Genomic DNA, 25,480 nt, shown 5'->3' with positions numbered 1-25,480 from the left:
ATTGTGACGATGTAATAGAAAGGTGTATTGACCATAGTTCTCAGGCAACAATGAATGTACCAATGGTGCTCATGCTTCTGGTGAGGCTTGAAAAACATGTTCTATCATCACTATCTCACTTCAATCCACCGCACCATCAGAAGGCATACCAACTTGAAAACCAATTGCCGTCAATTTGGGGGACCGGCTTGGTTGATAGCCTGCTGGTCCTGTTGACTGAATTGTGAATTGTAAAGCGAGGGCAAATTATCGAATCCCGTAAGATTGGACGCTCCGCTTAGACTGGGCCAGTTGAAATCCATGGTACCTGACCCAGGCAGGAATGTTGCTAGCTGGCGATTCTGGATGGCTTCAATCGAGTTCCAAAGCCCAGTAGCGGCGGCTGTCAACTGACTATGAGCCTGGTACAAGGCTGGCTGTATCTCGCTCCAGCTCACTTGGTCTTGTGTGGCCTGGGCCTGTGCCTCCAGCTCTTGCTTCAGGCGAGAAACCTCACCCTCGGCCTGTAAATTCTTGGCTAAAAGATTGTCCTTTTCGGTGATCATCTGCTGCAGTCTCTCCGCATCTTGCGCCTTTTCTGCTTGAAAACGTGCCGTGGCCCTAGCCAGCTGCTCATCCGCTTCTCTTTCTATCTCAGTCTGAACCTCAGAAAGGAGATCAGAGCATTTCTGACGATCGATTTTGCCATGTTTGTGGGAGCCTTTCGTGGAAGAACCCTATGTGATGTCAATAGAAGGCCAAAGGTTGATAGAGCGCCCCAAGATTGAATCAATCAAGTCTCGCAGGGTCCGAGAAAAGCGACTCACACTGTGATGCCGTTTTAAAATGCCAGACTTTGCGCCCCAAACGGTCGAAACTGGAGAAGCCGACCGGATTGAAACATTTGAAACTGATCGAGCTTTATTAATTAACGGTCTTGCTCGCAACGAGTGATGACCGGTTCGATCCTGCTTGCAGCTATTTCCTCTCGCCATGGTGAAGGGAGCAATGAGAATGATAAATGCCCGGTGAGAGAAGGGAATTTGGGGTAGGAAGATGGGTCGCCAATCACTACAGCGGTGAAAGAGATGGATATTTAACATACGCCCTGGAGCCTGCCAAGCCACGAAATCGATGATTCAAATACTGAAAATCAATTTTGAAACTCACCGGACACTAGACTGCTGCCAAAGGGCGAGATAGGTAGACTTTGATTGGTCCGTATTTTGGTTCAGAAATCAGCTCAACCTCACATTCTTTAATGGTCTGAGAAATTGGGAAAGTGGGGCTCCCAGAGCGACTCAGAAGCCTGTGCCTGAATGGACTCTTGGGTATACCAAAGAGTTGACGTTAAGTTGACGACTATTTTATCCCACCCTATCTAAAAAAGGGCATCAACTTTCTTGCCGTGACTTTTGGTACTTGAAATATGTGCGGCGGCTGTCGCCGGCCTTCACCACTCAGCGTAAATCAATGATAATATTTTTGTGGCCTATTTTTTTAGGTTTCTGAAGGCTTATGAGGAATATTGTGGATTCACGACAGACCAATACATAGACAGCCTGTTGATTACTCGGGATGGCACAGCATTGATACTTTGTCAAACTCTGCAACGCGCTACTTACTCATTAACTCCCCAAACAAATCAGATGATGAGTCGGTTGAAAAATGATATTGACTCAATTATGGGCGCGTCTATTCTTCATGTCGGTTCCTAAAGTGGTTTGCAATGGCTCCACAGTTCGCCGCTGTTGAGTGCACATGTGGGCACTTAACAATCACGTTGACTCACCACCATCAAATAAATGGAAACCATCTAAGAGCCATACCTTCTGGATGTTGAGCTTGGTTCATCTCCTGGCGGCCCATTGCAGGAGCAAACACGGTCCCATGGAATCCGTCAAAGGTATTACGCGCATGCGGTTTGCGGGCAATGCCGTGACTTACTTAACAAAATGCGGTTGCCATTTCTTTGGTATAAAGAGCAATCATTTACCGGCTGTATTTTCTCATTAGTGAGGAGAGTTTATTTCTTGACTGCCTACAAAAATGAATGCGTATTCTAACGATTCGACTGCCGATCGGCGAAAGCGTCTCCACCAGAGATTGCAGCGTGCTCTCTCGCTGTCATCTTGTGATTCCGATGGCTCTGGAAGTGCTTTGAGTGGTGACACCACAGTAGATGATCCTTCCTTCCAAGGTCAGGAAGATGAGCGCGAGTCCCACCTCGGAAGTGATGAGGGAGAGCAATCCCCGGGCAATGAACATTCCGCCCCCACCAAAGGGTTGGCAAGAGCCTTCCCTTTACCTCAGAATGCCGAGGCGATTGATGCAACAGACAGTATCATTGCCATCCAGTGTCTAGCTGAGTATGTCCCCGTCTTCCTTTCTTGAGACCAATAGCTAACCGGACTGAAGTCTAGATAATCGGATGAAGTAAGTGAGGAAGCTGGACCGTCCCAAACACTGCTGACAACTTCTTAGTGGCCTCGAAAGTGCTCTGCATGAGCAAAATATATGGAATGAATCGACAAATCATTTCTTGGAGGATTTCAGCAGGCGATTGGCAGCTGTGGAAACGGTATTTCAAAACGTCAGGGACACGGGAAGGGCAGGAAGGGAAGCGACGGGTGGTCGTCGTCGCTCTACCCGGCAGAGTGCGCAGCCACGTCAGTGAAAAGAAGCCTATTGGTCAGACATGACGAGAGGGTTCTTGGAAGGCATAAGCTTGTCTTAGCCACGTTTTTCTCGAAACTCGAAGGGTGATGATGTGCGCCGAGGAGCTGTTCTTTCTTCTCTTCAAAATGAGACCTTTCCTGTGTATGCTATCTTACTTTCCTGAAAACAGTTATACTCATCTCTCCAAGCAAGTCATTCTAAAAATCGAGGAATCAAGACGCAGAAACCGAATCGAACAAGAGCTGCAGAGGATATTCAGCTACGCGGCGTCAAAGGTCTCTTGCCACAAGCTTGAAACTTGCCGCTCTTTTCATCTGAGGACAGAAGTTGATTTCTGACCTTGTCAAGAAATATTAAAGTCAAAGTTTTGTCAGAGGCTCATAATCATACTGTATAGCTACCTCAAAGATGTTCCTTGACGCTCGGAGCATCCTCACGACAAGGCACCACATTCTTTTCGCCTCATGTTTATAGAACGTAGAAAATACGACAGGCATAGCGTGCTAGGGACATTCATCAATGAACTATGACAGAACGGGTGGTATCATTCCTTGTGACAATGTTGTTCACCCTTATATACCCTTTTCCCCCGGCAAATGTTGACTGCGAAGCGTTCGATTGGTCGGTGTTCAAACATGGATACTTTTGATAAGCATCTCGCTTTCAACTTTCGTGCAATTCAAGCGAAAGAACTTGGAAGTGTGCCAGTCTTGTCAAAGGCAGTGCGTCCCGGCCGCGCACAAAAATCTCACTCGCCAAGCGATTTTACTCGTACATCAAAAGTCGTTACAGGCGCACCGAAGACTCTTTGCCTTCCCCGTCTCCTAGCCATCACTGATCTCAACTCCGCATTTCTTGTGCGGCACGAACGTCCATGGGACACCTATCAAGAAACTTTTCACGCGGATCTTGCCGGCGAAGTCATCTTTGCTAGCCGGCGCACACACCGATCCCGCATTGTGGCCATTCGAAAGTATCAGAGGCAGGACGCTCGCCGTTTGATCGACCGATTCGGTCACCTAGAGCATGCCAATGTACTGAGACTCCATGAATGCTATCTCTACGGGGATTCTGGGTTCTTCCTGCTTGATGACCTGCCCTTCACTCTAGGAATTATTTCAGAAAGTCCCCGGGTTCGTCTGAATGAACAGGAGCTGAGCGCTATTTTATCTCAGGTATGTCAGGCAACATTCTTTACGGGGCGTATACTGACCCATGTCCTGTAGGTCATCAGTGGGATGCAACATTTGCGCTCATTTGGACTCACTCATCAATCGCTTGGTTGCGGGGACTTTCTACTTGGACTGGACGGGGCTGTCAAGATCGGTGCGTTAACCGCCCTTGGTAGTGATATAGACTGACATTCTCCAGCACGCTTAGAGCTCTGTGTAGACTGCACGCCAGATCAGGCTGAGCAGGTGTACCTGTCAATGATTCCATCACTAGCCTTGCTGCTCATGCACAAAGATCAGGAGAGCGAAGAAGCTCGCATCGCACATTGGCCGATCACGTGTGCTGCAAGCCAATTCCTGGCTGTTGCCAAGTCAGCAAAGTCAATCCCGGCACTTCAGAAGGTAGGGTATTCGTCATTGGCAAAGTGGACGATTTCAGCCAATATTCTTGGTCTTATATTCACATTTGCGACCGTCATCTTGGGGATAATAAATTTAGGGACCTCATGGGGAGCAATGCTTCTCATTATATCTCACGTGGTAGGTTCAAAATCCGGTAGGTTGAAGAAGTTATATTGACTGGCGTATAGTCGGCCACAGCTTTTGTTATCGGTGGAGCAATCAGCACCACTGTAATTTATGGTCTTATGACGAGCGCGATCAAAGTGGTACTACGGGACTTTGGGATTGTGGCAAGCCTTGGAGAGCATTCCTTCACAGTTTCCTGGTTGGCGGTAGCTTTCTCCGTCGGAGCGACGGTGGCATGCGGGATTGAGCTATGCTGCTGTTGTATATAGGGTGATTGTTTACGTACTCTAAATTTTAGTCCAAGGTTTGTCGGGTGATGGCTATTGTGGATTTACTCTTCGCGTTACGCGTAATATATTTGGTATGTTATTTTGCCACCAATAAGAATTCCATGCACTCGGTCTGATCATTGGGAGTGAGATCAATCCTCGTCGTATGCAGCGTTCCGCAGGGGGCGATCGCGCATAGCCGTGTACAGAGTGTGGAACACGCGACCGACTTCGGACATTGAGTGATATCAGGACTTCTACTGTACGTGTACCAATCCTCTCTCGTTCAAAAATCGCCCTAATATGGTTTCCGACCCATTCTATCTCTTCATTAGGCTGCCTTGCTTTGGACAGCTGGCGGGCACTTGGGCCGAGCAAGCGAGCGAGATTGACTTAGTCTGCACGGAGAAAACCACGCGGAAGACAAGTGTATTTGGAGAATGTGTAGAATAATGACAAAGGCCACCGGGTATCCAGGAGGCCAAGAAGCTAGTTTAACTTTTTACACTTGTCCGGTCAAGAACTACTTTGCACGACCTTTGCACGACTTTTACACGACTTTTACACGAAGTTGAATCGGTCTTTGAACGTGCAAGTACGGCTTACTTCTCCAACGGAGAACACATTTACACAAATTTTCCACGAAGTTTACACGGGAACTTGACCCAGTCGGCCTTTGAAAGTGCCTGCTTGATTTGGCTCGTTTGATTGGCCCGGTGAAATGTTGCACAGACCGACTGAAGTTTCAGTTTAAACGAATCAGAAATTTAAGATCCACCATATACCTTTGAACAGTTCGTATAGAAAATCATGTGTAAACACGGAGGATTCTATTCATAGTGTAAAGTCTCTTTCAGAAGTTGAACCCAAGGGAGATCATTATTACACAATCCACTAATTCATGAAAGCTTAGGCTGATCAAAACTGGCCGCACAGCGTTTAAAACATGCCATACGCCGCCTCCTTCTCCATAATCCATGCCAGAAAGAATGTTCTACTACATTTGAATGGGAACAGGCTGACTACGTTACAGTTTACATAGAACATACAGTTGCATGCGATACATCAATTCCATCATTAGAAAGGAAGGAAGGATATTGTTTAAAATTTGAGACAGGTCTTGGCTTCCTCAGCCATAACTGAGTACTAGTCTCCAGCACCGCGAAGAGGTACCTGTTTTTGCTGGAGGGCGGGCGCGAAAGGAACCATAGGCTTGTATCACAGCGCCGACCTGGTACTTGATCCAGGGTTTGCACAGAGCATTTCTGCCCGCGTGTGGAACTCAATCCGACCTGCCCTGCAGGATTTGGAGGTTGCCCGAGGCCTCAAACCATATGGGAGACCTTCTAGGGCAACCGAGCAGTGGGCTCGCTAGGAGGCGGAAACCATCGTAGCTGAAGGAAGAAACCAGAGATCATCAGCGGGAACAGGCTGTTTTATACCCTGCACCCCTGGCACACCAATCAACTCGATGTTCCGATCTGACCAATTCCACACATGTGATGAGGTGACCTCAATATTTAAACGTTGGTCACAAACAGTCTGGGATCGCTGCCCAATGCATGGCTATTCCTTTCCTTGTGTTGAACGTCCATGCAACGGATCATTTCCATTCCAGTCCGGTTATGTACATTTTCTGTCTCGTTGTAGCTATTTCATAGCTTGGCCTGGCAACCCTTACCACCAGAGCAGTATGCAGCAGAGCCACATGATGAACACCTGGAGGAACCAATGCAACGATTTCCCGATCAGTCAGCGCTCAGTTCAATCCATGGAAATAAGCCAAAAAGTGACTAAAATTGGCAGCTATCTCAACTTCTTCGTCAAGCCAACGCTGTGATGGGTAAAATCAAAACCGGTACGTAATGCTCGCCTGGCCTTATGGTTACATTGACAAAGGCCGGGCTTGAGTTCAGAAACTCTGTTTTAGCGCCGGTTATGTTTGACATACTATAGGATGAGTTTTACTCGACGGTTTCTTTCTCTTCTCTTTCTCTTTTTTTTTTTGCAATTCATGTCCAACTCTACAAGCGGTCTGAGCGGGGCCCCCACAGCGGCCAAGGTAGACCACTTCTTTTTTAAACGCCTTCAGGGAATCTTTGTGGTGTCGCAGCAAGGCCGGCTTATCCAATTTGGCTAAGATCTGCACGGAAGGCATGGACTACCCCTGGATTACCCCCAGCCAATGGCAATTTAAATGACAATGCCCTTTTTTCTTCGAGCCGGTGAAAGGCAACTGGCGTAAGTTGATAGTGTAGCAAGGGACATGATACTGTAGTAAATATCGCAACGAACGACAGATCAAACTGAGCCTCGCGCCGTCAAAATTGCCAAAACGTAGAGAAATCAAGCAAATCATTCGCCCCGTCCAATTATCAATTGGTACCAATTGAGTTCCCCTCATTTCTCCCCTACACCCTGGTCATTTTGACCATGTGACTAGCGCTATACTACTCCGGAAGGGGTCAAAGCACAAGAGCCGTTGGCATTCCGCGCGACACTGCCCTCTGTTGGATTTATACGAGTACAGCTTTATGTCATATAATGCATTACATTGATCTCTCAGCTCAAACTATTGTTCAGCATTCTGAGATAGGGGAAACGCTGTGGGGCAAGGACCCGGAACCATTTGTGGAGGATGAAAGGAAAAAGTGGCGCTGAGAAATCCATGGTACTTGCGATGAGTTAAGCCCATGTGTTCCGCAGATCGCCTCGGGGTTATGAGGCGGATTACCCCAAAGCCGATAATCCACCACTGAGGGCTTGTATGTGCTTGCACACTTTTAGGTGTACCTAACGGCTCGGGTCTAGGCTTACGGTCCGCAAGTCCAATTTGGGAGGCGTGGCAAACGAAATGAGACTCAATTGTGGTCATTCGATAAATCTACCCCACTTTCCGACATTCCGTCCCAATCACATTAAAAGACTCGTTCGATTGAGATACGGGGGAGAAGAAGGAAAAGAGGGGTTTCTCCCGATCTGATGTGATCCAATCAAACACAGAGAGACCCCTGCTGGAAGAAAGAGGGGCTTGTCCGGGGCAACTGGAGATATACAGAGCCCAGAAATCCTTGAGGCCAATAGCATTGGAGATCACACCAACAGCGCTTTTTGTTGGAAATGATAACATAGAGATCAATAACGGACCCCATACGTGCGCGGATATATAGTTTAGGTCGTATTGGCTACTGGGCATGGCCAATAACATGTGGGCAACAACTGGCTCCGCAGTCCTGGCAGGGATCACCATGCACGGGCTTGAGATAGACCATAGCATCGGCCAAGAGAATTAGGAAATTATCGCCTCGCCAACGATTTGCTCGGGATATCACAATTAAGTACTGGTTTTTGAATACACGTTTACCATGTGTGAAAAGTATCAAGTCAATTGTGCACGCAACCTACGTAATAGGTTATTGATGAAACTGACAAATATCTCACATTATGTTTTCATATCTCATTATACCCAAAGACAAGAGCATGCCGTGGTCGGGATTTAAGAACAGGATCTCCTAGGCTGTATCTGAACGTCACCATTTATCTTGGGAGAAGTCTGAAGAGTATCACCAAGACGCTGGCATTCCGCGTGGATCTGACTCACCACGTGCGAAATACATTGATAGTCATGTATCGCCATCTTTCAAACCGTTCAACGGTCTCGTATGAAAGAGACGCTGAGTATAGATGAATGCACTTGTGTAAGTCGAAGCACACAGATGGAAAAGGAGGTTGAATGACTGTATTGATTTTCCATGGGATGTCTATTTTCCATATTCCTATGGACGCTATCTACTTCGGTCACTATGGTAAATTCCGGTTTTAAGCCGACCGGAGTAAGCGAAAAGCTCATCACGGTTGGATTCGAGTGATTCCCGTAATCAATTAAGATGTCAAAGAGAGTCTGCGGGGAATGCGTTGTTTGGAGTTTCCGCAAGAGAAGGGTCATTCAGCATGTCTTCAAACTCAGCGGTGTCTATCCAGGGATGATCGGTCATGTCGAGCCCTGGCAGTTCATTCAAATGCTGCGCGTTCTCGTTTTCGTTCATTTTGGTCTTGAGATGGTCTATGAACGACTTGGCGGCATCCTGGATATCCAGAAATGTCTGTTGCAGGTCGGTTCGGGACACCACATTCTGGGCATTCAGATTGGCTGTATCAAGGAGGTTCTCCAGCCTAAGCACCTCCTCGTTCAACCGCTGTATCTCGCTAGACTTTGTCTTCATATCTGATTGACCCTGCCGGACTTTCGTAGCCAGCTCGGTCTTTTCCTTGGTGAGGCGCTGGACATTGGCAGTGGCCTGGCGACGCGTCTGATTGAAGCGTCTCGTCAGCTGTCGGTTGGTCTTCTCAGCATTCTCGAGTGAGACTCTGCAGTGGGCGTGAATAATGTCGAAATGCTTATCGTTGCTGTCTGGCGCTGCATTTGGTGCAATTCGGGAAATTCCTGCCTGTTGAATAAATGGTGAATGAAGATCCAATTAGGAGCTGTGCCATATACATACCGATTCTTCTGGAAGTTGGGATATGCGTCGCTCTGTTGATTCTAGAGACCCTGTGGGCTATGTAAGGGTTCTTCCCATCCCGGCTGATCGGCGAGCCGCTCGTTGAGGCGGCACCATGAGGTTCCTAGTGGTAGTTGCTGCTTTGGGCATACATAGAGGGTGAACAATGAAAGGGCTTTGCTTTGAGTACTAGAGAGGAAAATTCACGTTCTTAAACCGTTGGCAACTATTATGACTGCCAGTTGAGGTATGAGCTCGATGTTTAACACTTCTAATAAGACCATGTGATTGCAAGTTGTACACTTCAATAATTACTCTGGCAATTGAACGTGCACAATTTTAAACCGCCCGAAAAACTTGGTCATGTGCAAATATATCCCTGCCACCGACAGTACACAGTGTCACCGTTACAATATCATTTGAATGGGGCTAAACACCCAGGAATCTAAAGGCTGTCGCCTGTCAAAGCTGCCTATTAGTTATGCAACGGTCCTTTCATTATGTCTTACCATCTTCAGGGATAAATTTTGCACAGTCAGATTCAGCATAATTTGTTGCTGCAGAAGCGTGGAATTCGTAGGTCAGCTTGGTTTTGATCAGTTGTAATTGTTAGTCTGGATTTTTACACTGGGTAACTCTCGAGCCGATATTTGAAGTGGAAATGTTCGAGCCTTATTATATATTCTCTGATGCCCCTCCATATTAGCATTGCCTCACGATGTGATCCCTCTTCCCAAATTTTCCGTCAGCTTTAAATTGATCTGGAGCGCTCAAAATGATCAAAATTGAATACATAATGTGGTCACCTTTCGAAGAGGACAATTTGTCAACATGGCTTTTGCACTATAGGCACCTCTCCTGGAAACCAAAATCCAGAAAATACAACCAAGATTTTGGCCGGGCTCGATCTCCAAACTCTTTGCGCGGGAAACAGTATCAGCTTCATGTATGAGTGACTTGGTTTACGGTTTTCCACCCACAGGTGCTTTGTCCAATCATTGAGGCTGTTTCATCGGTCAAGTCACCTTCTTGGTCAAGAACTGGCGTTTGAATCATTGTTTCTCTCTCAGAAAGCTGAAACATGGTTTCGCCGTCTTGAGGCAGCAATAGCGAAGCTGCAAGTGAAATATTGGCAGCGGGTGCCGCGGGCGACCGAGGAGCTAGTCCTTCACAGAATTATTAGTCGGAAAGTAAGCCATTGATTCAGATCTCGATACGAACATTGAGCTCTGGGTTAGAATGTTGGATAATACAGAGTATTCACCGCCTTACCTTTTACCTTGCTTCATTCCACGTATTCTTTGCTGCATGAATGAAATTACGTGTACTCCGCATTAACTCCATAATTCTGCACATGTCGTGGTTATAGCGGATTTCACTCATTGGTATGCGGAACGCTGGTAATTTTGGGACACGGGTGTGGTAGGCGGTCCCTTTTTTTGGCGGCCAAAACTGCTCCAAACCCCATTGGAAACTGCGTCGCACCACCTACGGCTATCGAGCGCCGGAGTACGCCGAAGTACAGGCTTAAGTACCGCTGAGAGGACGGGAAGCCCTGTTCTTCACACCCTGTGGTCATGTGTGATAGACAAAAGTAAAAAAGAGGAATATATGTATGGATACATATATGCAAACCAATGGCACTATATGTATTTATTAACGAAATAGAACCGGTATGGCGAAGACTAGGTACATCAGAATAGGAATGGTAGCAGCGGTATCCGAATCCGAATCGGCAGCGGTATACGTAGCGACACCAGCAATAGCCGCGTTGAAAGCAAGGCTAGAAATGGTTTCGCGAGAGAACGAGAGAAACTACGTGCATTTACGTTGTATAAATATAAAACATCAAAGACTGGCATTCTCATATTACAGGTATCTTGATTTTTTTAATCAAAATATTTCATTTCGTCAAAGACTGATGCCATCGACCTTTACATAGAGCGAACAGTTGCAAATGATCACTTAATTCTATTCAGGAACATTTTGAAATCACTTTGTCCCATGGGATTTCCGCCAAATATAAGAAGATAATATGTCAAAGTGGAATTTACAAATGTGGAATACTGTGAAATATGGGGTTGATTAGTCTCCTTCTTTGAAGCAAGAAAAAATGATAGTACGAAAACATTCAATAAATACTATGTCATGGATATTATAGATAGTTGAGGCAGGTATATAAAAGCTATTCCTCATTGAATGTAGTTCAAATGTTTGGATGAGTATATCCAAGCCCAAAGCGAAACATAGATTAACAACTGCGATTCCTCCAGCAATCTTTTTCAAAGCGCCACTTGCGTCCTTTCGCATACCAATCCTATGCAGATATCAATGTGTAGCTGGTTTTGAGGGAAACCAGTATACCTCACTCGCCTCCAATAGCGGCAGATCCTTCAACGTCAATTTGCGTATTCCTTCGTTCAAATGTTGATTAGCACATAGAACAAGTAGATACATCGGAGCTACCTACTTATATTGCTTTCGGTTCCACATAACTGCAAGATCACCAACTGGAAGATGGAATGGAAAATCCAAGGATTCAAAGAGTTGAACGATGAGTAGGTAGAAGCCTAGCAAACTAGCCACAAACAGTGCAGCTCCAGCCCCCTGAGGACGAAGAATTAGTTTTTTTTCTTTCTTGTTCTTTTTTGGCCTACTGCAAAACATTGCAGGTTTGATTTGGATTTGAGGACAATATACCTTTACACATCGTTCCCCAACCACTGCGTTTCCTTCCCCAAGGTCCCAGTATGCGCCCGAAAGCAGAAGAAAAACCAAAAGGAGCGAGAGGAAAATAAGGGTGTAGACGACATTTGTCCGAGTCGCGCATATCATGAAAATCAACATCAAAACAGCCATTGTTATGAATAAAAATGCTGACACTCCGCGTCAGCAACCACATAAAAAATGGGGAGGAGTCTTTTATTTACCGTATGTATTCATGAATCCAGCACTCGCAAGTCCGGCGGCCGTATCAGTGGCAGATGCAGAATAGGGTGCTATTGATCGATGAAAAAGGTATCCTACATATGATGAAAAAAGACTAGAACTAACCAGCAGCATTGAATGATGGAATCATAGTAGCGGCAAAAGCGAACCAAAAGCCCCCTAATAAGTTGAATCAGTAAGATGAGCTTCAGCCACGCCTGTCAAATTTTCTTTAGGAAGGAAGCTCACCAATAGTACCAAACACGACACATGGGAATGTGTTTCCAAGAATAAACTCAAGAATACTGGTGATGAGAAGTAACAGACCACCAAGAAAGATGATCGGACCACTTCATATCTCGAATTAGCTCAAAAGAAGAAAAGGGTCACAGGAAAGGTAAGGTCATACATGAAGGCAATACCATTTCCACTTGCTCCTCTCCAGGCCATCAAGCAGCATGAAAGAGGCGTGGTGGTGATAACAAAACCTCCGAGTGCTCTAATTTGTAACCAAATATGTTAGATACTTGTGTCTGTAGATTTCCTCTAAATTGGAATAGTCTGTACACTTACAGAGGTGTCGGGTTACCGAGTTGCTTTGTTAGCGGTGCTTGACGACGCGTCATGGGAGTCAAATATAGTCTCTCAAACTGCTCTGCTGACAGAGTCACCGACGTTGGGATAGTAGAGAGTGGTTGCATGGAGTTCTCTTTGTTTTGGAAAGAGATATTCTTCTCCCCATTTTGAGAATTGTCGCTGTCCATTCTGTCGGAGTTGAAAGTTCAGCTGAAAGGTTCGATGAAGCAAATGTGAAATAAATAGACTTTTGAAGCTTTCCCTCGTCGATATTCGAACAGAAGGAGAAGAAAATATCAAAACTGCAGAGGAAAAAGTTCAGCAAGTTGAACCTGACAAGCAACTGGTATTCTTTAATACTTCCAAGATCTCTCGATCAAGACCTTGTCGCGTGGTGATTGGACGCGGGATAAAGGAAGGGGACAACTCATATTTATGCATGATCCAGACCCCTGAATGCGGTGAAATGGAATCAAGAACTGGGGTATGGAGAATAGGAAGAAAATCGTGTGGGGTCGAGACTCTCAAAGACTGGGGAAACTCTAAAGATGCGGCGCGTGAACCAGGGACTCGATTCTCAGAGGTCCCAATCTGACCAGGTTGATTCGATCGACACGACCCATGCTGTATTTGTCTTTTGCTAGATCCTTTCACGGCTCACTGCGGCATTCCGAGACCCACGGCGTTCGGGAAATGCGGATCCGACATTCATGCGGAACCGCACATCTCAAGATGCGATCCTGTTGAGTAGCTCATTTCCCCGCAAATAATGTGGAGGCGCTTTGACAGCACTTTTTAGTCTGGGGTATGAACAGGTCTAAAGCCACTTACATTGAAGCTTTTGAGGAAATCAAGATCGTCGAACCTTGCGGAGCCGTTCTCAAGGATCAAACTCGAGATCGTAGTTCGCATGGGGTATGTCGATCTTCGACTGTTTGAAACTTAGAATGGACATATATTCGGGGGTTTAAGAAAGTTACCTGAAGCTCTTACCGCAGAAAGCGCAAGCTTGATTTATTTCAAAACATTATTCAGCCAACACCGAAACACCATATCATAGCGAAGCACACGCAAATAGTGTCAGTCATGGAGATGGAGTCATTGCAGACATTACAAAGTCGCAAGAAGGCCTGGAGATCTTGTCTGAATTGTCAGCGATCACATAAGACTTGCGGTATGATTATTCAATTTCTTTATATTTTCTCTACTCCACCCCGGATCCACATTTATTGACAAATATTCATAGGCGATGAGCGCCCATGTCCACCCTGCGTTAAGCGTGGGATACCGCATGACTGTGTGAATGGATATCGGAAACCTCCAAAATATCTTTCGGAATCAATGATCAACTCCCCAGATTTAGCCAAATACAAGACGGTGATCAATTTACGGAAAAAGAAACCTCGAGCTTCAAGATCTTCGATCGTCACAGGGGATAAACTGGCGTCCAAAACACGTGCCCAAGACACTGAAACAAACAAGTCTACTTCAGAATCATCATCATCATCATCCGAACACTCAAATTTCATCGATCCACGTGTACTGGAGGTTAAAGCACCGCCCTCAGAGCTTCCGAAATACCAAATATCATCAAGTTCACAGAATCAGTCATCGCACAAGAGCCCCCACGGGTCGGAAGACGATACAACAGATTCAGAGTCTTCTCTAGATATTCAAATTATGACACCGCAAAATTTTGCTTTCAAGAGCTATGAGCAGGCGGAACTCGCGGTACTTGAGTATTGTGAGTCTGAAAGTATTCCGGGCTTTACGATTAGCAGCGGTTGGTCGGAAACGTTTTTCCCTTATGAGCATCTTGGTTTTGAAAAGGGGGAGCAGTATCAGGAGTCGGCAAATATAGTATTTGGTACATGTTATCGGCACGAATGGGGAATCTACGGGCAATGCTAGATCCTCAGCCGAATACAAGTGTACTTCTTTCGTGACGGCATAGTAATACACATTAATAGGACACTACTAGTAGATAATACTATTTTATTTTTTTTTATTTTTTTTTGGATCTATATATTCTCTCATCATTCAAACATTTCGCTCCATTACCAATTGATCATTTCTTTGTGCATTGTATTTACTTCAGTTCTGGGTGGTTATAGTGGACAAACTCTCGGAATCGGCTCATAACAGTCCTCTATATATTTTTGGCAATCTACGTTTCTTCCCCTTTTTCTCCTTGCCTTGATTTCTTGTCTATGTCTAGCTGAGCTGTTGTTATCCTCATTATCACATCATGCACCTTTCTTCTTTCTATCCATTAGGAAGTCTCTCACTCGTCGCTTTAATTTAGCTCTAATACAACATTTTTCCTATTACTAGTATGCATAGGTATATGGTTTTTGGATCTAATTCGCCTTCATAATCAATCATATTACCCATTCCTATCAGCCTAACTTACTGAATACGACGCTCTAGGATCCACATCCCAGCGTTTCCCGACGACGCCATTAGAAGCATTTTTTTTCAGATTTGAGAGTGAAGATGCTAGGGTAAAAGGATGTTGTTGATCCCAGTACCAAATATCGTCCTTCTCAGTAGTAACTTCGGTAACCTCCGTTCCTACGAGATGATGAAAATCATTTGAAGCTGCGAGGCGAATCCCGGGATTTGCCCATTTACGATCGGCATGGGCGGGTCATCCATGCGGAGCCGCACGGGAGGACCGTGCATAATCGGGAGACCCCGCTCGGCTTCCGCACTGGCAAATGAGAGCTGTACCGGGATCACGCATCGGGCTAGATCTTGCCTCACTGATTGTCTCGGACACACTCCGGTCCACCGATTAATTTGTCTACAGACCAAAGGATGCAACAACGGACTTGGAGCACTTTGACGTTCGCGGAGAAGAGGGGAAGAGGGGCCCCGCCTTACCCCAGATATGTCCTCCCCGTGATAAGATTTAAAGAGAGCATCTGACCAGTTTCAAATGTCATCTCTCATCAATCAATCCAAGAAACTCGATACGAATCATTCAATCAATTCCAGATTTTATCATCAAAATGTCGATTCCTGAAACACAATGGGCCCAGGTCGCCGAGCAAGTTGGCGGCCCGCTTGTCTTAAAGCAGATTCCAGTTCCCAAGCCTGGACCCGATCAGATTCTGGTGAAGATTCGCTATACTGGTGTCTGTCACACCGATCTTCATGCGATGAAGGGACACTGGCCTCTTCCAGTCAAGATGCCCTTGGTGGGTGGACACGAAGGTGCTGGAGTGGTCGTTGCTAAGGGTGAACTGGTTCAAGATTTCGAGATCGGTGATCATGCCGGTTTGAAGTGGCTCAATGGATCCTGCGGAGAGTGTGAATTCTGCAGACAATCCGATGATCCTCTCTGTGCTAATGCGGCCCTTTCTGGATATACTGTGGATGGCACATTCCAGCAATACGCCGTTGGCAAGGCCACCCACGCTTCTAAGATCCCTAAGAATGTCCCACTGGATGCAGTAGCTCCAGTACTGTGCGCTGGTATCACTGTATACAAGGGATTAAAAGAGTCCGGTGTCCGCCCTGGCCAGACTGTGGCCATTGTTGGAGCTGGTGGTGGTCTTGGTTCTCTCGCTCAGCAGTACGCAAAAGCCATGGGACTCCGAGTGGTTGGTATTGATGGAGGCGATGAGAAGAGAGTGATGTGCGAGAAACTTGGCACTGAGGTATGATACATCAAACTATGATCCTCAGTGATAGCTATACTGACAATTATTCTAAACCAGGCTTTCGTTGATTTTACTAAGTCGAAGGATTTGGTTGCCGATGTGAAGGCTGCAACTCCCGATGGTCTCGGAGCACATGCTGTCATTCTACTGGCGGTTTCCGAGAAGCCATTCCAGCAGGCTACAGAATATGTTCGATCTCGCGGAACCATTATTGCTATTGGATTACCCCCCGATGCATCACTCAAAGCTCCAGTCTTCCAGACTGTAGTCCGTATGATCAGCATCAAGGGAAGCTATGTTGGTAACCGCCAAGATGGTGTGGAGGCCCTCGACTTCTTTGCACGAGGCTTAATCAAGGCCCCCTTCAAGGTCGCTCCTTTGAAAGATTTACCTGAGATCTTCGAACTTATGGGTTCGTATTTCTTCTCCTCACTCCAACCATTGATTCTATTACTGACCCATAACAGAGAAAGGTCAAATCGCTGGCCGCTACGTACTCGAACTCCCGGAATAGTTATGTAACTAATTTCTTTGCTGTGACATGTGGATGTTTGTGTGGAGTTTTGATTTGTTTTGGTGTGGAGTGAGCGAGGTAATGAGATTACTTGTATGGCAAATGATTTAGTGAAATTGATGATATTCAAAGACATGACAACAGAATCGTGTAGCTCAGTTCCTTAAAGCTATGAATGGCAATAGTTCGCTGACACTCGCCGTCTGTGCGATGGTTCAGATTGGCTTTTTTTAGGTTCAGCTCTCCCCACACTTCCCAGATTCTCCTGCATTCTAGGATGAGAACCTTGTGGAATCAAAGCTTGAACTCAATTTTCGATGCATGAATTCGTACTTACCACGTGCCGATCGCTTCTGGGGTTCAAAACATAGTTCTACGGGAAGGTAGGCTGTGATGTCAACGCTTTACGATAAGCGACAATTCAAACATTTGTTTCCTAAGAAAGATACCGAGTGGTACATATGCCCATTGTCAACATTCGTCGAAATATTTTAATTTTGCATATTACATGAAGCCTATTTGAATGTAGTGGCATACAAGATAATTTTCCCCCGTAGCGAATTTAGGAGTGATGGGTGTATTCAAGTGCCTGTGATACGCAACGAATAGAATGGGTTATGTTCTCATGGTGCGGAAAAGGGGGTTTCAAAATACGATAGACCAAAAACCTATAAACTTAGCCATTTGTAGCTCGGGCGAATGGAATCATTCGGTACAAAGGGGATGACAATCCGCATAGACAAAGCTTCCGCACAGCACGTTGATCAGCACCCGCACCCGCATCCGCATGGAAATACTCCACTCCAGCCTGGGGTAAAGGCAGGGGAATTGCGGATGTAGCTTCGTTCAAAGGTTTGCGGGATATGTTCCCCAACCTTCCCCAGGGTCCCCCACAATCCCGTCACGGGGGTTTCATCCGGAGCCTCTATAAAATGCCCTTCCATTCCAATATCAGTATCAGCAATTACCAATATTTCATTTACAACCCACAACAAGCTCATTGAGTCTCATCAAAAATATCATATATTTACAATGTCTCTTTTCCAAACCATCAAGACCCCCGTGGTCACATATCAACAACCCATCGGACTGTATGTAGACTCTCCACCCCGTTTTGAATGGTATGGTGCCTAACGAGAAAACTAGCTTCATCAACGGCGAATTTATCAAAGGAGTTGATGGAAAGACTTTTCAAACAATCAACCCTCATGATGAGAAGCCTATCGTCGCTGTCCATGAAGCCACAGAGAAAGACGTCGATATTGCCGTGAAAGCCGCCCGCAAGGCACTCGAAGGTGATTGGAAGCAGACAACTCCATCTGAGCGTGGCCGTCTCCTCACTCGCCTCGCTGATTTGCTCGAGCGCGATATTGAGACAGTCGCTGCTATTGAATCTCTTGACAATGGAAAGGGTGTGACAATGGCCAAAGGTGATGTCACTGCTTCTGCAGGATGTATCAGATATTATGGAGGATGGGCCGATAAGATAGTTGGGCAGACTATCGACACCGATCCAAACAGTCTTACCTATACCCGTCATGAGCCTATTGGTGTCTGTGGACAAATTATCCCTTGGAACTTTCCTCTTATGATGTTCGCGTGGAAGATTGGCCCCGCCCTTGCTACAGGAAATACAATTGTCCTGAAAACAGCCGAGCAGACACCTCTCTCGGCGCTCTACGTTGCTAGCCTTATTAAAGAGGCAGGATTTCCTCCTGGTGTGGTCAATGTTCTTTCAGGCTTCGGCAAGACTGCAGGCGCAGCAATCGCCGCTCATATGGATATCGACAAAGTCGCCTTTACTGGATCGACACCGATTGGTCGACATATTATGCAAGTGGCTGCTAAGAGTAACTTGAAGAAGGTCACTTTAGAACTTGGCGGAAAATCGCCAAATATTGTTCTCCCAGACGCAAACCTCGAGGAGGCGGTAGGATGGGTCAACCTGGGTATTTTCTTCAATCATGGACAGTGCTGCTGTGCTGGTTCTCGCATTCTTGTTCACGAGGCAATTTATGATCAATTTATTGAGCTTTTCAAAAAGCGTGCAGAACAAAACAAGGTTGGAGATCCATTCCGAACCGACACCTTCCAAGGGCCCCAGGTGTCTCAGCTGCAATATGATAGAATTATGGGATACATTGAGGAGGGAAAACGCGCAGGGGCAAAGGTTGTCACAGGTGGCGATAGACATGGAAGCGAAGGATACTACATTAAACCGACCATCTTCGCCGATGTCAGTGATGATATGAGCATTGTCAAGGAAGAAATCTTTGGACCCGTATGCACAGTGCAAAAGGTTCGTGATGAAGAGGAAGCCATTCGTGTCGCAAACAACACAAATTACGGTAATTCAATTACTATCTGAGGCTATGAATCTGATCCCCCTGCTAATACTACATACACAGGCCTGGCCGCAGCTGTTCATACCACAAATATCAATACAGCCATCCGGGTGTCGAACGCGATCAAGGCAGGGTAAGCATTCCTCGTTAAGTTCAAATGTTCCTCGCAGTCAATAACTTTATCTCAACAGCACGGTCTGGGTCAACAACTACAACACTCTCCATTACCAGATGCCATTTGGAGGCTTCAAGGAATCCGGAGTTGGCCGAGAGTTGGGCTCATATGCTCTCGAGAACTACACAGAAGTTAAGACTGTTCGCGTACATATTTCCAAGTCTTAAAAATTTGCTTTGTTAGTGTTAGTCTTGGGCTTTCTTTGATATTTTATTACACATCGTTTACGTACTTTCTTGCATTCCACAGTCCACATGAATTATCAATTCTTAGTTTTACTCCACACCATGAAATAAATTCAAAGTCGTCGTTTTTCCTTGGCGCCAATTACCTTTCGGATACAAATAGAAATTAATGTCCATTAATCCATTAAGGTTGAAACGTGCATTCATCATACATTGGTTCATGCATCGGGTACGTTGATTATGCAGGGGATGCTGCCTCAGGCACCCAGATCGTCCCTTCATTTCTCACCTCCAGATGTCTGTAGCTTAGCAATTAGCTTAGCACCATCCAGATGTCATACATATCTTCGTGCACGTTGATCATTCTCCTCATAACTTCCTTCCTAGAGGATAAGTCACCAGTGACCACACTATCGCTATAGAGTCGGCAGGGTCCGATGCAGGGGAAATTGACGCTTCGGCCCCCATCGCAAAAATGAGGAAGCGGAGATGACGCTTGGCCAGCTTACTACGCTGCTCGCTTGCTTTTTCCTTGCTCATCCACAGCAGGATTGTGATTCTTGGGGGGTTGGGTGGAGCTCCGGCATCGGGACCCGCCTACACAGCCCAATCTGACTTCCTCGTCAGCTCCCGATTTCCAGAATGAAGAAATTCGTCGCGACTGACAGCTGCCATTCATGAATTACCAATGTTCCAAACCGCATCATACACGTCTCAATAAGGTTTACTTTTCCCCCTATTTCTTCCCAATTGGCTTAATTCCAGGGATATCGGGGCGATCGACGCCTCAAATCCCTAGTCTGATTCCGTTGGCCCGAAAGCACATCATGTGGATTGAGGGGCCCAAGTTTCTCCACTTCAACCCCGCAAACTCTGTGTTCTCGTAGCGAGATACCCCGGAGATAAGATGCCCCCTCCGGTCCCTTGCACTGGGATTGACAACAATGCCCAAGCAAATCAGTCTCCACACCCCTCCACACCCCCTTCTTCATCGCCCAGCAAGACCGATCGCATTGATTACACATTGCTTGCTTCGTCATGGAGACTACTCGGCGGCGTCAGCTCCACAGCTGTGACCCTTGTCGCAAAGGGAAACGAGGCTGCGATGCACCGGCTTACGCAATGCTAACCTCATTCATTCACAGAAAATTCGGAACGAGAATGGATTCAGTTCATGTTCTAATTGTAAACGATGGAATAAGGATTGCACGTTTAACTGGCTGGCCTCGAAACGTGTGAATTCCAAAGAAAGTCGAAAGGAGAGTCGAAAAAAGACACAGCCACCTGCTTCAACTTCATCGCATAACTCAGATATACAGTCTCTTACCCAGTCACATGGTCCGGAGCTAGATGAAATATTGCGTTCCACAAGTTCCCATCCTGCAAATTTGGGAGATATATTCACATTCACAAATACTCCGCCAGAGTATGCCCCTACTCCCTATCAGCCAGGAAATATGTCCTTGGAAGGAGGCTCGACGAGCGAATGGAGTGATGAACCGTCAAGTTTCTTCGCGTGGACGTCCAATATCCCATTTAATGGACCAATGAACACCGTAACACCGGGCTCCAACAGTAGCCTCAGTGTCGTGGATTCGGAATCTGCTGGCGATGCTCCTCTTGCACTCCTCGAGAATGACCTCAGCGCACTTGAGGGTGGCAACGATGATCCGGTTTTAGCTACAGAATGCGAGGATAGCTACGAGAGAAAAAAATCTATTCAGCGATATGGCTCAATAGCAGGACAAGAAGCTCCGTGGAGTTTCTGCATTGCCTCCGACAAGGCAGCAAAAGAATATGCTCGATCTACAATGACCCGAAATTTGGTACGGATATATCACGATAGTATGGAAAACGCACTCTCTTGCTGGTTAACAGAACACAACTGTCCGTATGGGCACTCTGCTGGAGGCATTATCCCATACAAAGAGAAGGAAGCCTGGGCGCCAAATTGGTCCAACAGAATGTGCATCCGGGTCTGTCGGCTGGATCGAGTAGCCTCATCCGTCCGCGGTCGCACTTTAAGTGCAGAAGAAGATAGGATTGCGGCTCGAGCCCTTCATTTGGCAATCATGGCGTTTGCCTCTCAATGGATTCAGCATGCTCAGAAAGGGACTGGATCATCGATTCCGGAAGCGATCGATCAAGACGAAAGATCCATCCGTGAATATGTTTGGAACAAGGCACGACATGCTCTAGAACACACAACCGGAATACCTTCTTTCCGTATCATTTTCGCAAACATCATTTTCTCTCTTACCCAGTGCCCCTTAAAAGATCGACAGAATCAATCCCTAGGCCGGCTTTTGGAGGCTGACCGCGCGCCTATCTTCCTTGAAAACGCAAACCGCCAGTTATATACGTTTCGACATAAGCTGACGCGACTCCAACGGGAGGCATCCCCTTTAATGCAAGAAAGGCGAAGGCAATCAGTGTCATCGTCAATGACTGATGCTTTGGGATTATTGCAGCCATCGGAGACTCAAGGAGTGGACCCGATTCTATCAAATCAGGAGTATCGCACAACGCTCAGTCTGATGTTCTGGTTAGGCATCATGTTTGGTACCCTCAGCGCTGCGATGTATCAACGCCCACTCGTCGTTTCAGATGAAGATAGCCAAATATCATCGGCCTCGCCCGCAATGTTTGACCCCGGATCCCAGTTTGAGTTCGGTGGTTGGAACATTCCTCGGAAGGGAATAACTGAAAAACAAGATGTATGGGGTGATTTCTTCCTACGCCACCAAGTCGAGTCTGGGCAATCGACTCAGGCTCAACCTAGATGGCCATGTTCCTACGACGAAGCTGCTTCGGTGCTTTCAGAGGCTACCCCTGTCAAAGTGCTCCTATACCGCCGTGTCACACAGCTCCAAACTCTTGTTTATCGAGGTGCTCCCTGCGACCGCCTTGAAGAAGTCATTCAGAAGACTATCTTTGTTTATCGCCATTGGAAATCCAAGTATGAGGGATTTATGCTGGATTGTGTTGCAAATCATGAGCTACTTCCTCCGCGTATCCAGTCGTGGTACGTGATTTTGGATGGCCATTAGCATCTTGCAGCGATGCTGCTGGCGGATGTGATTGAAGGTATTGATCGCGGTGGGCTGGGCTCTGATTTCGAACGAGAGACCAGGGAAGCTACAAATTTCGTCACGACGCTCAGAATAGATAATGCCTTTGCAGTTGGTGGCCTGGCTCGGTCCTCGTTACATGGTCGAGAGCCCACTATGCACCGACATTTCCATGATTCTCTCAATGAAGTTGCATTCCTAGTTGAACCATGGACTGTTGTGCTCATTCATTCATTTGCAAAGGCCGGTTATATTTCGCTTGAAAATCTTGATGTCTCTGGCAAGTATGCTTCGTTGACGGAGAGTCTGCGTGAAAATTGTGATTTCTGTATTCGGGCCCTTGAATACCTTGGAAGAAAGTCAGATATGGCTACTGTCGTCGCTGAAACGCTTTCAAAATCTTTAGACGCTCGATTTGCCCCGGAGCATGACAATTACGAGTCTAGGATCTTGACGCCAAGCAGTCTATCCCCAGACATGGCTCTTTTCAACGAACAGCTTACTGGTAACATCGATGTGCTCGTGTCTCAATGATGAAGAATTTTATGTATGTGAAACGCTCATGTACCAATTGGAAATGTAGTTTAATCAACGTTATTTGAGTATGTATGGTTTATCTGACCTAACAGTCTGTCTTTTTCACCGTAACTCGAGATCATCTTCCAATAGAGATGCAATTTCTGTGGAGTCGAGATCTCCCAAAAAAGTTCATTTCAACATGAAAGTTTTGTGACATGGGATAATACTAATATTAGCACACCACGACCCTTCATTCACTTCGACATTCCTGCCAGCCACTTCGTCTACTTCAATCTATCTCCTCCTTCTAGGCTTTACCCAGTCGTCATATTGAAGGAAACTTCGACTTTCGCGTTTTTCACGAGCTGATTTTTTCGAAAAGTTTGAAATTTTATTCAAGTCCATCCTCCCTCTCTCATTTCTAATTCGCCTTCATTAATTGCGTAGGAATTCTTTGTAGCTCTAGTAAGGAGCTTGGTTTGAGATGATGTAGACGGGATGACGTCATGGATACTTTCGGACTTTCGGATTTGGGATTTAGGCCCAGGTGGGTTTATACTTCTTAACTCCGAGCCCGTACAATTCTCTCTCAAGTATGGGATATATCTTGGGTCATGATTCTCATATCATTTCCATTTTATTGGAACCTTTTCTAATACGATTCTGAATATCTTCGCAGACGATATGCATCGAACAATGTCAAAAAAGACGTACGAAAATGTCCTCGATTTCTGGTTCGGAGCCAAGTCCTCATCCACCTACTTGAAACAAAAGTCATTCTGGTATGGCGGCCCATCGGATGATGCGTATGTGCGAAAGCATCTGGGCGAGACATACCAAGCCGCAAAAAATGGCGAACTCGACACATGGACCCGCGCTGGTAATGGAGATGGAGCATTAGCTCTAATTTTGCTCCTTGATCAAGTTCCTCGCAACATCTTTCCCAATACGCCACAGGCATATAGAACCGATGCAAAGGCAGTTTCTGTTGCACGGTTTGCAATGGGTCAAGGCTGGGATAAAGGCCTCCCGAATATAAAGAAGCGTTATATGTATTCGCCTTTCAACCATTCTGAAGATTTAAAGGATCAGGAGATGTCAGTGAAGCTCTTTACGGAAATGGGCGATGCCTATCATATCAGTTTTGCAGAGAACTATTATGAGCAGATCAAAAGGAATGGGCGCTTTATGCATCGTGATTCTATTTTGAAGCGGTCATAGTGGCGCCTAGAGATATCTCGCTGTCAACCGCTTTCTTTGACCCACTGGTTGATAAGTACAGTGTCTTTAAGCTGAGTCTTCTAAAATTCACTTTATAACGACAATTGGCTATACCAGGAAGCAAGGGGACTCTGTGCGGAATGTATGGAGAGAGGAAGGAGGAAGGAAGAAATCCATGCCAGAGGCATGGCACTTATAAAGGGCCATAGCAAACGCCGCATCTGGAGATTCCCTATATGAATTCTCCTGATAGGCTAGATGAGGCGAATGCAAGACACACGGTGGCCACATTCGAAGCAAGAGGAGCTCTTTTACCCAAGTCGTCAGACGAGCACCTGAGACCTTGTACAACGATCGAAGAGAATTGGAGTAGGACTAAGTCATTCGGAAGGCGAATGGGACATCCAATCTCTCAGATGGTGTAATCACACTTTCTACGCAGAGACTGACCCCAAATCCAAAATGTCGATGCTTCTTGCCTGTTGCCACAATGTCCTCAAGAGTTTTGGCCAGAGTACCTCGTTTGTAGGGAACCGAGCAACCAGATGGACGTGTCACTTCTGATCTATCGTATTGGGCCGGCTTCCGTAGGCTTGAAATTTGCTTCAAAAGACCATCCAAGTTGGAAGGCCTCATCAACTCGAGGAATTCCACAAGTTTGAATGCCACTAGTTCGTCGGGATTGACGTTTTCACCAGACTCTTCGTACTTCTCATCATCGTCTGCCGGCTTCTTTTTGCGTTTAGACAAATTCAGTATTCTCACTATGAAGAAAACATCACAGTCCACGTCACACTTTAGAAACTCCTCGAGGCATTCACTTTCCTTCTTGTCAGCACGGCCCTTCAGAATGTAATCTTCAACTAGACCATATAGGAAAAGCAGCCAAAGAGAAACCTCGGCCTGTGGCGCTGGTATTGTCGTCCAGGCTTCTCTATCGACTCGATCAAAAGGACGAATTGGCTCCATTCGAATTTTCTCTAGTGGAGAGCGTCCGTCACGCAAAAGTTCTCGTATGAAATCCACGTCCCCAGAATGACGAGTACTTGTAAGAAGTATATTTGGCCCCGAGATAGAGTTCTGCTTCTTCAAAGCAGTAATCAGATCAGGCGAGAAAAGGTGTTGCATATTTCGGTTCACAGCCTCGCA

At 46.1% G+C, this 25,480-nt stretch overlaps 14 protein-coding genes across 14 annotated transcripts; 8 read left to right on the top strand and 6 right to left on the bottom strand.

The window, feature by feature from the left end:
• Window positions 1–170: 170 nt before the first annotated feature.
• On the bottom strand, window positions 171–974 carry N7478_010207 (uncharacterized protein; the record flags this gene model as incomplete). The annotated part of the gene is made up of 2 exons (XM_056926421.1): window positions 171–716; window positions 807–974. 2 exons carry the CDS (start codon window positions 972–974, stop codon window positions 171–173), a joined length of 714 nt encoding a protein of 237 aa, XP_056775791.1.
• Window positions 975–2,028: 1,054 nt separating this feature from the next.
• N7478_010206 (uncharacterized protein) lies at window positions 2,029–2,656 on the top strand (the record flags this gene model as incomplete). Its single annotated transcript, XM_056926420.1, has 3 exons — window positions 2,029–2,348; window positions 2,398–2,415; window positions 2,464–2,656. The coding sequence occupies 3 exons, from the start codon at window positions 2,029–2,031 to the stop codon at window positions 2,654–2,656; spliced, it is 531 nt and encodes a 176-aa protein (XP_056775790.1).
• Window positions 2,657–3,293: 637 nt separating this feature from the next.
• Window positions 3,294–4,649, top strand: N7478_010205 (uncharacterized protein; the record flags this gene model as incomplete). Its single annotated transcript, XM_056926419.1, has 5 exons — window positions 3,294–3,833; window positions 3,885–3,984; window positions 4,030–4,370; window positions 4,421–4,557; window positions 4,628–4,649. 5 exons carry the CDS (start codon window positions 3,294–3,296, stop codon window positions 4,647–4,649), a joined length of 1,140 nt encoding a protein of 379 aa, XP_056775789.1.
• A 3,868-nt stretch (window positions 4,650–8,517) lies between these two features.
• N7478_010204 (uncharacterized protein) lies at window positions 8,518–9,677 on the bottom strand (the record flags this gene model as incomplete). The annotated part of the gene is made up of 2 exons (XM_056926418.1): window positions 8,518–9,075; window positions 9,639–9,677. The coding sequence occupies 2 exons, from the start codon at window positions 9,675–9,677 to the stop codon at window positions 8,518–8,520; spliced, it is 597 nt and encodes a 198-aa protein (XP_056775788.1).
• Window positions 9,678–10,071: 394 nt separating this feature from the next.
• Window positions 10,072–10,439, bottom strand: N7478_010203 (uncharacterized protein; the record flags this gene model as incomplete). Its single annotated transcript, XM_056926417.1, has 2 exons — window positions 10,072–10,295; window positions 10,409–10,439. 2 exons carry the CDS (start codon window positions 10,437–10,439, stop codon window positions 10,072–10,074), a joined length of 255 nt encoding a protein of 84 aa, XP_056775787.1.
• Window positions 10,440–11,595: 1,156 nt separating this feature from the next.
• N7478_010202 (uncharacterized protein) lies at window positions 11,596–11,988 on the bottom strand (the record flags this gene model as incomplete). Its single annotated transcript, XM_056926416.1, has 2 exons — window positions 11,596–11,736; window positions 11,830–11,988. 2 exons carry the CDS (start codon window positions 11,986–11,988, stop codon window positions 11,596–11,598), a joined length of 300 nt encoding a protein of 99 aa, XP_056775786.1.
• Window positions 11,989–12,426: 438 nt separating this feature from the next.
• N7478_010201 (GPR1/FUN34/yaaH protein) lies at window positions 12,427–12,821 on the bottom strand (the record flags this gene model as incomplete). The annotated part of the gene is made up of 2 exons (XM_056926415.1): window positions 12,427–12,556; window positions 12,631–12,821. 2 exons carry the CDS (start codon window positions 12,819–12,821, stop codon window positions 12,427–12,429), a joined length of 321 nt encoding a protein of 106 aa, XP_056775785.1.
• An 898-nt stretch (window positions 12,822–13,719) lies between these two features.
• Window positions 13,720–14,544, top strand: N7478_010200 (uncharacterized protein; the record flags this gene model as incomplete). Its single annotated transcript, XM_056926414.1, has 2 exons — window positions 13,720–13,807; window positions 13,880–14,544. 2 exons carry the CDS (start codon window positions 13,720–13,722, stop codon window positions 14,542–14,544), a joined length of 753 nt encoding a protein of 250 aa, XP_056775784.1.
• A 1,103-nt stretch (window positions 14,545–15,647) lies between these two features.
• Window positions 15,648–16,815, top strand: N7478_010199 (zinc-dependent alcohol dehydrogenase; the record flags this gene model as incomplete). The annotated part of the gene is made up of 3 exons (XM_056926413.1): window positions 15,648–16,298; window positions 16,359–16,713; window positions 16,769–16,815. 3 exons carry the CDS (start codon window positions 15,648–15,650, stop codon window positions 16,813–16,815), a joined length of 1,053 nt encoding a protein of 350 aa, XP_056775783.1.
• A 1,032-nt stretch (window positions 16,816–17,847) lies between these two features.
• On the top strand, window positions 17,848–19,502 carry N7478_010198 (aldehyde dehydrogenase family protein; the record flags this gene model as incomplete). The annotated part of the gene is made up of 4 exons (XM_056926412.1): window positions 17,848–17,906; window positions 17,962–19,163; window positions 19,224–19,293; window positions 19,352–19,502. 4 exons carry the CDS (start codon window positions 17,848–17,850, stop codon window positions 19,500–19,502), a joined length of 1,482 nt encoding a protein of 493 aa, XP_056775782.1.
• A 925-nt stretch (window positions 19,503–20,427) lies between these two features.
• N7478_010197 (uncharacterized protein) lies at window positions 20,428–20,649 on the top strand (the record flags this gene model as incomplete). Its single annotated transcript, XM_056926411.1, has 1 exon — window positions 20,428–20,649. The coding sequence occupies one exon, from the start codon at window positions 20,428–20,430 to the stop codon at window positions 20,647–20,649; it is 222 nt and encodes a 73-aa protein (XP_056775781.1).
• Window positions 20,650–20,977: 328 nt separating this feature from the next.
• N7478_010196 (uncharacterized protein) lies at window positions 20,978–23,125 on the top strand (the record flags this gene model as incomplete). The annotated part of the gene is made up of 2 exons (XM_056926410.1): window positions 20,978–22,532; window positions 22,581–23,125. The coding sequence occupies 2 exons, from the start codon at window positions 20,978–20,980 to the stop codon at window positions 23,123–23,125; spliced, it is 2,100 nt and encodes a 699-aa protein (XP_056775780.1).
• Window positions 23,126–23,806: 681 nt separating this feature from the next.
• On the top strand, window positions 23,807–24,331 carry N7478_010195 (DUF924 family protein; the record flags this gene model as incomplete). The annotated part of the gene is made up of 1 exon (XM_056926409.1): window positions 23,807–24,331. One exon carries the CDS (start codon window positions 23,807–23,809, stop codon window positions 24,329–24,331), a length of 525 nt encoding a protein of 174 aa, XP_056775779.1.
• A 375-nt stretch (window positions 24,332–24,706) lies between these two features.
• N7478_010194 (uncharacterized protein) lies at window positions 24,707–25,459 on the bottom strand (the record flags this gene model as incomplete). The annotated part of the gene is made up of 1 exon (XM_056926408.1): window positions 24,707–25,459. One exon carries the CDS (start codon window positions 25,457–25,459, stop codon window positions 24,707–24,709), a length of 753 nt encoding a protein of 250 aa, XP_056775778.1.
• Between the last annotated feature and the right edge of the window lie 21 nt (window positions 25,460–25,480).

Source organism: Penicillium angulare, assembly GCF_028827245.1.
Source record: "Penicillium angulare strain IBT 27051 chromosome Unknown utg000007l_segment0_segment0, whole genome shotgun sequence".
NCBI classification, from domain to species: domain Eukaryota; kingdom Fungi; phylum Ascomycota; class Eurotiomycetes; order Eurotiales; family Aspergillaceae; genus Penicillium; species Penicillium angulare.
This window is presented reverse-complemented; position numbering and strand designations above follow the sequence as displayed.